Source organism: Leptosomus discolor, chromosome 5 (genome assembly GCF_034619465.1).
Source record: "Leptosomus discolor isolate bLepDis1 chromosome 5, bLepDis1.hap2, whole genome shotgun sequence".
Taxonomy (NCBI): domain Eukaryota; kingdom Metazoa; phylum Chordata; class Aves; order Leptosomiformes; family Leptosomidae; genus Leptosomus; species Leptosomus discolor.
In genome coordinates, this window is record NC_141395.1 from 22,906,802 (window position 1) to 22,918,371 (window position 11,570).

The 11,570-nt window shown below is 36.2% G+C and overlaps 1 protein-coding gene across 4 annotated transcripts in view; it reads left to right on the top strand.

Annotated features, from left to right (window-relative positions):
• Positions 1-11,201, top strand: part of GAD1 (glutamate decarboxylase 1) — a 29,583-nt gene extending 18,382 nt beyond the window's left edge. For 2 of the 4 annotated variants that reach the window (XM_086466257.1, XM_086466261.1), the window contains 7 exons: positions 509-625; positions 786-850; positions 4,256-4,334; positions 5,937-6,086; positions 8,450-8,557; positions 9,279-9,368; positions 11,028-11,201. In XM_086466257.1, the coding sequence (XP_086322383.1) occupies positions 509-625; positions 786-850; positions 4,256-4,334; positions 5,937-6,086; positions 8,450-8,557; positions 9,279-9,368; positions 11,028-11,201 (783 nt within the window). The remainder of the gene's footprint in view (positions 1-508; positions 626-785; positions 851-4,255; positions 4,335-5,936; positions 6,087-8,449; positions 8,558-9,278; positions 9,369-11,027) is intronic. The other 2 variants (XM_086466259.1, XM_086466260.1) reach the window with 2 other exon arrangements.
• The last annotated feature ends 369 nt before the right edge of the window (positions 11,202-11,570 follow it).

Sequence of the window (11,570 nt, forward strand, 5' to 3'; positions counted from 1 at the left end):
TGGACAGTCTATGAAATTGCAGTTCACATTTATTTTATGTGATTCAAAATTGTCTCACTTTGATCTGATAGTTCCACATTTATTGCTTTTGGTTTCGATTGCTTTGTTCTGCTTTGTTCTGTTTATTAGTAGATAAAGACTAAAGGAACAACTTCAAGCTTTCAAATCACAACTTACAAATCACATTTAATTAATTTTCCTTTATACTGCTGAAAAAGTCCCAAGTTTACTTGACTATTGCCAGTCTTCTACTAGAATGCTTGAATCTCCTCACCGCAAGAGATTAGACAAAGTAATATTCTTAACTTCTGACTAGTTACTTTCGTGAAGTTACAGTACAATAAAACCAGAGTTTGTTCCTGCTGTGTGTACTATTTGTTAGTTTCTACTGTTGCTTGTATGCACCTTTCACATGGTAAGAAAAAACATTTCTAAAATGATTTTCACATATTTCTTTTTTTCCAAAAGAGGTTGGATTTTATATTTAATATTTTTGGTTTTATTGTAGGGATACATTCCTCTTTTTGTAAATGCAACTGCAGGCACAACAGTATATGGAGCCTTTGATCCAATACAGGAGATTGCAGACATATGTGAAAAATATAACCTCTGGCTCCATGTAGATGTAAGTAACTAAATGAAGTGCTGTTATTCAGGCAAAAGAGGATTTTTGTTTACACACATTTTGTCTTGAATTAAAATATTTATTAGTAGATCCTGAGTAAATTAAAATATGTTAGCCTTTTCCCAGACGATGAATCTCCTCTCTTTTCTATCTCTTCCAGGCTGCCTGGGGAGGCGGACTCTTAATGTCCCGCAAGCATCGTCATAAATTGAATGGAATAGAAAGGTACTACATGGTGCTTATTTGTAATACTGTTATTAAAGTACTTTCATAGGGTATGTGACACTTCACAAATTCACAAAAAGATGAATTTGCTGCTTTAAGAAGTTTAAACACTAAATTAAACAAAAGCAAGCAAGACAGAAAAGGTTCGCAGTAGGAAGATTGAAACAATGCTATAGAGGAAAATGGTGATGTACAGCTGAGTAAAAGGTAAGTTTTCAGCAGATTTGAAGGAGGATGAGGATATTGCTTGGCAAAAAGGAAGGAAAATTGCTTGATGCATAGCTTTGAAGGGACCCTAAGTCTGGGAATGGGTAAAGGAGGATTTGAGATACAAACAATGTGTGAGAGCTAGGCAACCTCTAAAATGTAGGACTTTGAGAATAGCAGTGAGAAATAAGGAATCCAGAGAAGGTGTTTGAGCATAAACACGTATGATGGGAAGCCATGTCATGGTGGGAATTTGTAGAGATTCTCTTCTGAAAGATGTTTGCAGTTATTTCCAGAAAATACAGAGTATATGTTCTGCCTGAAAATGTTCTGTAAACAAAAGTTTATAAATATATATCTATATGCTTGCTTTTATATCGCTTATATATATACACACACAAAAATATATATGTGTATACAACAAAGAGAGGAACACATGGTAGAGACTGAATTAGCAGCAATTTTAGGGGCAAATTTCAGTACCTGTAAAGCTAGAAAGGACTATAATAACCCAGGGCTGGTACAGTTCTACTGTGCCAGGCAGAAGACTGAGGGAACTTACAGGGAGGCCAGAGTGAGTCACAGATACTTGTCACATCTCAGGGCACAGGAGCCTAAGAGTCGGTGCCATGTGGGGATTACATGAAACAAGCAGGCAGCTTTTGTAAAGGCCAGAGGGAAGTCTGCAGAAAACAGTACATGTGTGCCCCCAAGCACATAAGCCAGGTTACCAAGATGCCCACTGAGACCAGAAGCCAGCCTTTGTTAAATTAATTGAACCAAATTTAGAAAGACAAAGCATTTGTGTTGGAAGTGGTAGCAGAGTGAGAGTGTGACCCTCTCCCCAGCCCTTACAATTCAGACTCAGGAGGATTCCCATGTGCAGTTTGGCACAGTTGTTCCTGTATCAAATGATGACAAGGCTGTAGTCTGTAGAAGATGCTATGTTTATAAACCCATGGGTGTGTTTGTCTCTAGATTTCCTTTGAAACTACGCTACCATAAAAGCCTGCCCATCTGAAAAAAAAAAAGCAGAAAAGCAATGAAGAAGCAGAAACATAAGATCTTTCCCATCATTGCAGATATCAGCTTCCAGGGAAGCAAAAAAGATTTGAAACAAATTCTACCCATGTACTCTCAAATTAGCACCAAATTGCTTCCTTGAGTCAACTGTGCTGAATGTGGGCACTGTGTAAAGGTGTAAAATAAGAGTAGTGAGCAATGCTCTTCCTTAGGAAAAACAAACTTTCCTAGTAGTGGGCATGTCATACAGTAAGTGAAGAACAAGTACAAGACAAAGCATGATGTACAGAAGGACTGGTAGGAAAACCATGTGGACCTTTCTGTCCCAAGGACAGCAGTGTGTGGTGTGGCAGAAGTACTATGAAGCAGCAGAATTGTACCAGCCTCTGCGCAGTCCAAATTGCTATTCACTCATGTTATGGCAACAGGTCTAATACGAGGTCAGCATTGTAAAGTAATTTTCTTAAGTTGCACAGGTTTGGTCACAGTAGTTTGGCACACCTCTTTTGACCTGGGGTCAACCCAGAGGTACTAATTAACACCCTCAATTAATCTGCAAATACAAAAAGCAGCAGGCCACGAAGCATGATATTGCTTCTTTCCTACTCAGCTGTATGAGTCTTCAAACATGGGATGGGGCCATGAGTACTGCGTAATTGCCTGTCACAGGCCCCAGCTGGGGTCTATTGCTAACACTCAGGCCAGCCTTGGCTTCCTTAGGGACACGGGCGTGTAAGGACTGGCGTGCTGCCACGGTATAGGGCTGGGATTGCCTGTGGTAGGATAGCCTCCGTCTGGCTGGCTGCACAGGGTGGAGTGACATCTTCGTGTTAAAATAAACCTAATGCTCCTTGTGAAAATGACTTGAAATTGTACTTGTTTGGAAACCTGAAAATTAAATAAATGTGCTAAACTGAAACCATAGCACTCTCAAAAGGAAATGAGCTGTTATATAAATTCCTGTTTCTTGACTACTCCATTTGAACTAGTCTTGAAGTTTTTTAAAAGGTAACTGCCTCCTAAGTCTGAGCTATGTATCTGCTGGTTTGCACTGCCTAAGCAGGAGATTTTAGAGGGATGTGCAGCTCCCCAGGTATAGCACAGGCTGCACTGTTCTTTTGTCTGAGGGGTGCTACAGTCTAACCTAGCACAGACAAAGGCTGGAGTCCTATTTGGAATCTTCATGGAGTTAGTGGTACTCAGACTGAGGCGGAGGAGTCGTCATGTTGCTCAAAATAGAGGAACTGTGTCTGTGTCCTCTGTGTCTTTTCCTGTGTAGAAAAGGAGGAAATATCTTTGAATTTTGCTTCAACCACATTGTAAGAACACATGCATTGTCTGCAAAATATGATTGTACACTTTCCTTCTCTGGAACACGCAGTGAATCAAGGGGACATTTGGTAATTAACTACTTAGGGTGAAGAGGTCAATGGATGTGCAATGTTGGCACATCTATTTTAGTGTCATCATTAAACTGTGTAGGACAGTATGTTAAAAATACAGCACATCTCATCTGTTTGGCTAGTAAATGATGATTTTGTGCATCCGCCTATGTTTACACGTAAAAAGTTTTAAGTTTTACATACAGAATGGTAGGATTGTGATGTGAAGTTTTATGGCCTTTTGATAGCCCATGGGCTTGACAAGGTAGTACAGAAAAGGCCTCTTGTGGCTCTAACTGGAAAAGCAGATAAGCATGAGGTATGTCTTTTCCTTTGCTTTCTACTTTTCCAGCAGCTTTTCAGTAAATAACTGTATTCTCCCAGAATTCATATTATTCTCTTAATTCTGTGACACCCCCTCACGCAATCAGTACCTTGAATCAATATAACCAGTCAAACCATTTATGTTAATTTTATTAGTGCTGTTTCTAGAAGTGCAGTCTTCTGGGGATGAAGTTACTATATCAGCTAATCAGCATAGTCTGACACTAATTAGCTGGTATTAGTAATAATATAAACTAATCAGGAGTCTGACAGCGCAATGTTAAAGAAAAATTCCTTTCCTGGATGGTATAGCTGGGAAAGAAGACAGTTGAGAGAGTAATAATCTCCATAGTGAAATCATCATGGTCAAAACTCCATGCATTTCCAGCTGAAAGCAGAAAACAAAGGTGACTGCTTCAGGTTAAGTTTCTGTTTTTCAGACCTATCTGAATGTGTAATTTTTTTGCAGAGCCAACTCAGTCACTTGGAATCCACACAAGATGATGGGAGTGTTGTTACAATGTTCTGCCATTCTCGTCCGGGAGAAGGTCTGCCTTATATTTAATAATTAAACACTTGAAAAAAACCCCAAGTAAATAGCAAGCCCTACTTTTTAAGAGGGTAGTGCAGAATCCGTTTAATTTCAAAACTTCTTTTGGAAGGAATAGTTGTGTGGATTTACATTGTGTTTAGGAAGTTGTTTTTTCTTTTCTGGCTTTTTGTTTGTTTGTTTTTTGTTAAAGCTGCAGACAATACGGGTCAGATCTTTAGCTGTTGAATCTTTGTGTATGCTAATAACAGCACCAGAGCCATGCTCATATAATCCATCTGAGCATCTGCCCCGTTGATTCTGTTATATACTGGACATACACCCTTGGTCTTAGTAATTGGTCACAGTCTAAACTGCTTAAATAAAAAGCAAGTTTTTTACCTTACACAGTGGTTTAAAAGTTTCTCAATTCTGTTGAAAAGAAAACATGCTGCTTTTATTATGACTGCATATATATTTTCAGGGCTTTCTTCTAGATTCTTCATTGTCATCAATGAAAGCAAGGCCAGTGTCTTAAAATCTTTTAAGCAATATGTATTTTCCTGAGATGATAAAAAAAGTCATATCATCTGTGGGTAGGACTAACACTGTTGTCTACTAATCTCTGGCATGTCACTTGCCACTGGAAAAGGTTAGCTGAAAAAGTGGTCCCTGTGCATAGAACTGGGATGAAGGAGATGTGTGTTCCAGTCCTAGGTCTGTCATTGCTCTTCCAGGTGACCCACATCTAAACTGAAGACTGCAGCATTTATTTCCATTTATAAAACACTTTGACATCTATTGGAGGGAAGCACTAGCCACTGTTCAGTGGCATGCATGCTTACTGTACTAACTATTGCAGGATTGGCAATTTTTTTAATTCTCTATGTGAGAACTTTGATAGATGTTTTTGCAGTTATCAAATACCCCACTGTCTTTGAGCCTCTTCAGAGAACCACTAATAAACTCTAAAGGAGACACAAACTGTTTCAGAAATGTCACATGTGTAAGACTTCTGTGTAACATAAAAGAATTTGCTCCTCTGTTTCCTTCAGAGATGTTTACCAGTAATCTGTAGGTTTTCATTGGTCTGTGGACCATAGTTATTTGTAAGCAAAAAAGGTAATCTGTACTTATATTTATCACTGAAGTTAACTGCCATAAAACTGAACAATATGTAAAGTTGAAGCCTTCAATTACTTTTCTTTTTCCCTTCATTTTCTGTACTATCTGCTGCACTAGGAGACCACAGCTTTATTCCAGTGTGTAATTTCACACATAAAATTTTAAGTCTTAAGAACATAGCCTTACAAAATGAAGAGGACAAAATTAGTATCAAACACTAAGAATCCAAATTAATCTGAGAATGTTTTTTCAGGTGTGTGTGTGTGAGTGTGTAAAACCATATGACTATTCAGGGACTTCTAAGAGAACCTCCTTAGGTTGTGAAATTATTTTTGTGGCTCAGGTTTACAAAACAAGGTCAGTATTTTATAATTTGGCCCATTAAAGAACAATTCTTTTGTATATATTTGAAATACATTTGTAATATATTATAAACGCATACAGTTTCGTATGCACATATGCCATATCAATCACAAGTTCCTGTTTTTCATTGCAGGGTATACTTCAAGGCTGCAATCAAATGTGTGCAGGCTATCTCTTCCAGCAAGACAAACAGTATGATGTATCCTATGACACTGGAGATAAGGCAATACAGTGTGGTCGACATGTGGACATTTTCAAATTCTGGTTGATGTGGAAGGCAAAGGTAAACAATAAAAGTTCAGCTCAAAAATCAGAAATGTATTTATTTAATTTATAAGACTCATGTAATGGAACACTTTTTTTTTAACAAATATTTGTGTAATTATGATCTCTAAACACACAGGTATCTGAGTATTAAGTCAGAAGAGAGTCATTTCAGTCGTAGAACAATGTTAGCATCAATAAATTCAGCTGGAAATTAGAAGAAAGATTTAAGTCACTAGATGAGTCCTGCGGTAAAATCGGTGAGAGCAGGACACTGAAATGGTCTTTTGTTGTGATTCTATACACTTACATATGTATTTTATGACAGATTACTTGCAGTAGCAGCAGAGTAGACTTGATGACTTACAAGGGTCCTTTGAGCATCATGTTCCAATGCATAGATTTTATAAGCAACTTCGAAAACAAAGCCTTTTTCTTAAGAAGATTTGTCCAACTGGTGATTTAACAGTTGGTTCCTTGGTACTACTGTGGTATGCCTGGATGGCTGAATTTAAGCATGGGCTCACATACAATCTTATGTGTTCGTTAGATGGGGGTCCATGTAGCCAAGAAAATACATTTCATTTTTATTTCTTTATCTGCAGTTGTCTTATTCTATTCTTCTTGATTTTCTGCTGACAAAATGGGAATTCAGTTGGGTAACCTGTCCACAGACTAATCTTTTTTTAATAAAACTGAAGTCAAATCTGATGGTAAAATGAAAAATCATTAAACAATTTTCACTTTGGGTAAGAGCTAAACAGCAATAGTAAATAACCTGTGATGATAAAAGATGTTTTCATGCAGATTTCCTCAATATTGAAGACTGAGGGAAGAAAGTAACAGAACTTTAGATATACAGTTACTTTTAACAGATTGTAGAATTGTCATTGTTTATTTCAAAAAGTAATTCAGAAGAAGAAACACAACACTTTGACACAAAATACTTACAACAATTACTTTATTAATCAGCATAAGTTGATTACAAGGCTAAATATATTTTGGTTCAGACTCAATTTTTCCTGTAAAATAAATCATTTTGGCACTGTAATCCAGCAATGTGAAACTGGTTATGACACATTAGAATCGGACTGTGATTAGCAACTTTGAAGTATATTGTTTGTGGTTCTAATTACAAGTGCTGACTACAGACACCATCAAAGCGTTCACCGAATGTCTTTCTAAATACCAACCAAATACATTTTGTTAAAACCAGCATGCTGATTCTACCTCTGCTGCTATAGTCACCTGTTAAACTGACCTCACTAAAGTAGTAGAGCACTTCACAACAAAGAAAAAAACCCCCCACCCATAATGGATGTGGGTCATATTTAAAATTTAGAAGTAGGGTATTTGTGGATGTGATTCTTTAAAAATAATATAGATTAAAGTTGCTAAATTGATCTGTATATCTAGAATTTACATTTCTCCAGAAATTTGTTACTTTGGATTTCTGTTTGGTCTTGAGACAAATTGAGGTTTCTTGAACCTGAGTTCTCTGAGGTGTTGGACAGAACTTGTTTCTAGCGGATTGCATGATTGTGTTACAAAAATGTTAAGAAAACAAAATATTAGGAGCTATGGAAACTTTTCCTTGAGCATTAGCCACCATGAGTGATCATATTCTTTTCCTCATTAGAAATATACATCCTAGGTCCAGAAGTATTCTTGTGACTTTACCTTCAGTCATTTTATTCAGTACAAAGAACTTACCCTAAATATGCAATAATGTAAGAGTGTACTTGCCTTTCATACTTCTTCATTCGTGTACAAAATGTAGTTTACAAAAAAAATCCAGAACTTGTTTTTTTCTTATTTTGTTATGAACATTTACCCACTTTTTCTTGGATTATTATCTTTAAAAACAAACTAGACATGAGAAAAGATCAGTGGGTAGGCAAATCGCTTTTAACAAATATATTGCAGGCTTTGCTTGCTGACTTTTTTTAAATGCAAATTTCTAGCAAATGGGTCAGAGGAAATAAATTACTTCCCAACTCTTACCCTTTCAACTGAGTTCCCATTCCATGTTCCTAGTCTTTAGCAAGAGCTGGGAAGCCAAGACTTAATGCTCCTAATATTTTTGGAAACTGAAAAAAAAAAAAAAAAAGAGCTAAAAATAATCTATTAAAATACAAAAAGCCCATGTTATTATCATAATAAATTATCTTAAAATGAAACCAAAACCAAATAGTGATTACAGTTGGCCATGTTTAGCCACTTTTGTATTGTTGGTTAACTTTACTTTTAAATTACAAGAAATAATACTGCTATATATTTTCTGACTGAAAATGTTTAAGAGTGAAGGCTGTATGAAAAGGTGATTTCATCAGAGGAGGGAAAATGACCATATAATTAATACTAACTTTCTTTTTAAAACAGGGTACAGTAGGATTTGAAAATCAGATCAACAAATGCTTAGAGCTGGCAGAATATCTCTACACTAAAATAAAAAACAGAGAAGAATTTGAGATGGTTTTTGAAGGGGAGGTAAGTTTTCTTTCATTTAAGCTGTGTGTAGGACCCAAAACTGTATGGAATTTTGAAAACAGTCTTCGCACTTCTCACAGTTCTTCAAACCAGCTATGCAAAATTGCTCTTATTTTCTAAAGAATGGCATGACTATTAGCCTCTGGGTGTTTTATTGGCCAAATGCATGTGATTTTGTACTATAAATGTCAGATTTAAATAAATAATTCTCTCCTCTTCTACAGAGGACTACTCCACTTAGGGCATGAAGACTACCTTAATATAGTCTACTCATTCTGAGATTCCACATTATAACATACATAACTGAGAATCTACTATTTTTGCAGTATGATCTGTTGCTAGTGCCATTGCATAAGCTCTCGGTTGATAGGATAACAAATACGCTTTGTCTCTCCATTTACTAAGAAAAGGAAAATTGGGTTGCCCTTGCTGTGATCCTGGAAAACAGTTCCTCATAAAACTGAATGAAGGTGAAAAGCATTTGCTCTTATTAGTGCCCTAAAACATTGTAAACAGGACAATGTATAGGGCACCTAAGACAGCAGATGAAACCAGCAGTACTGTAATACATTTATTTTGTTTTAACATGCAGAACCAGGAAAGTCAGTACTATATTTCGTCTTTCATGTCTGTGCTAAAATATGCTACTGGTTATCCTTTAGCGTGTGACTGATCTGTATTATTTTGTTTGTTGATGTATGTCTTTGGTTCTTTTTTGCAGCCAGAGCATACAAATGTATGTTTTTGGTATATTCCGCCAAGTCTCAGGGGCATGCCAGATTGTGATGAAAGAAGAGAAAAGCTACACAGGGTATGTGTTTTTTGTTAAATGTGAAACTATAGTCTGTTCTTTGAACCCAAAGTATTCTGTTTATTAAAAATAACATATCTGTGTGTTGACACATGTTCCAAATTTTGGGACATCAGTTCTCCAATTGATTATTATGGCCTTGATATTGGTTCACCTTCAGCTCCTATGTATACTGAGGTTGAAGTCACGTTTCTCCTATAGAAGCAGATACAGACCACGTTCATTTATTTTGTATCACTTCTGTGCTCCCAAAAGTGTTATGAATCTTTAAAAAGTAGTTAGGCCCAAAGACATCCCAGTCCCGTTTGAATAGGACAGTGTATCAGCAGGAGAAACAGAAGGGTAATTACTTGAAAATGCTGGGACAGGTAAAGGACATGGAAACCTGTATATCTTCTCAAGTCTTTACTTTTATTTTAAATGTACTTGGTTAGTCATGCATTAATGCATTTTACTGAAAATGAATATCCTTTGGAGGACTTTGGGATAAATTTAGTTAAAGAAATGATAGAAGGAAGTGAAGGCATTGCAGAGGCACCACCAGTGAAAGTAACGTGTTACTTAGGACATGAGGGAGGTGAAATACATTAATTTAATTTTGTAGTATCATTTTAGACAGACATAAGTGGAATTAAATATATTCAGGAGACAAAAGAATGATTTTATAGTTGTCAAAATGAATTGTAGGGGTTTTTATGTTTGAGAAGGGAGAAGAACGGGCGAACTTGGGAGGTTTTGTAGAGGATTTTATGTCTGCATCACACTGGGGAAAGAGAAGAGAACAGAAACTCCTGGGTCAACCCACTGTCAGGTTAGATAAAGAAATTGCAAAAAAAGAGAAAAGAGGAAGACAGATAAGACTGATAAGAAGGATGAAATGTTTGACTTGACCCTGTTAAATGTTAGAGGACATTATAAAGCATCCTACAAAACAGTAAAAAAGCCAGACATCTGACCTTGGCTGGCAGAGAGTAGAGCAGGAGAAAGAAGGTCTGGATGGAGAAACTGGGCTCAGTCAATACCAAATATTAAGACTGTCAGAACATTATTCCTTGTAAATTAAAGTGAGGAAGTGAGACTGCAGTTAATGCACAGTACTGCACTGGAACTGGAAACTACTGGAAGGTTTCCATGGCCTATGCTGACAGAAAATACTCTTTATGACATAGGCACTTTTGAAAAATTTCCATCGTTGTTCCCCCTCCCCCCCATCACAAGAAAATGACTTTGAGAATACATGATATTCCCATGGAAAATATCAGTTACCCTCAGAAAGGTGATTCTGGAGTAGGTTTTCATAAAAAGACAGAAAACATTTATTTATTACAAAATCTTCAGCACAAAGAAATTACATGTACATTTAATATATAAAATTATTACATAGCGAATACTCTAGGATGCTATTAGTCTATTAATCAAAAAGATGGATATTATTGTTGTCAATTTCCTTTAAATATTCAATCCTGCCTATTTAGTTTTTCAAGCTTTTTGTTATAGATATTTTTATAAAAACTAGCGCCTTTCTGATCTGTTAATTTTTTTTTTTCCAAATTAAGCAATGTTGTGACATACAAAGAAAGGATAAGAAATTTTAATTACTCTTCTCTCTCTCTCTCTCTCTTTCTCTCTTTCTCTTCTCTTTTTTATTAAATGATAAAGGTGGCACCGAAAATCAAAGCACTGATGATGGAGTCAGGTACTACCATGGTTGGATATCAGCCTCAGGGCGATAAAGTCAACTTTTTCCGAATGGTCATCTCAAACCCAGCAGCAACTAAGTCTGACATTGACTTCCTCATTGAGGAAATAGAGAGACTGGGGCAGGAGCTGTAGTACAGTGGTTGAATTACTTGTTTCTCTAATTCACTGTTTTCCAGCACTGGCTATTTTTTTAACCCAGTTCTGCAGAACATGTTTTAAGGAAATTCTTTCTGTAAGTTCCAGCCTCCTCTAAGACATCCTTAAACAAAACAACTATAGGCTACTGAAACATATATGTATTGATAGATCATACTACTGAGGGAAAACGTATTATCTTGAAGTTGAAGTACTATTGACTCTTACATTGGTCTTGTTTATTGTAGTCAGCAGGAAATTAATAAGTACTAAAATAGCAAATTAAGAACTCTGCACAGTATATATGTACAGTATAAATAAATACATATATAATTATATATATATATACATATATATATATATATA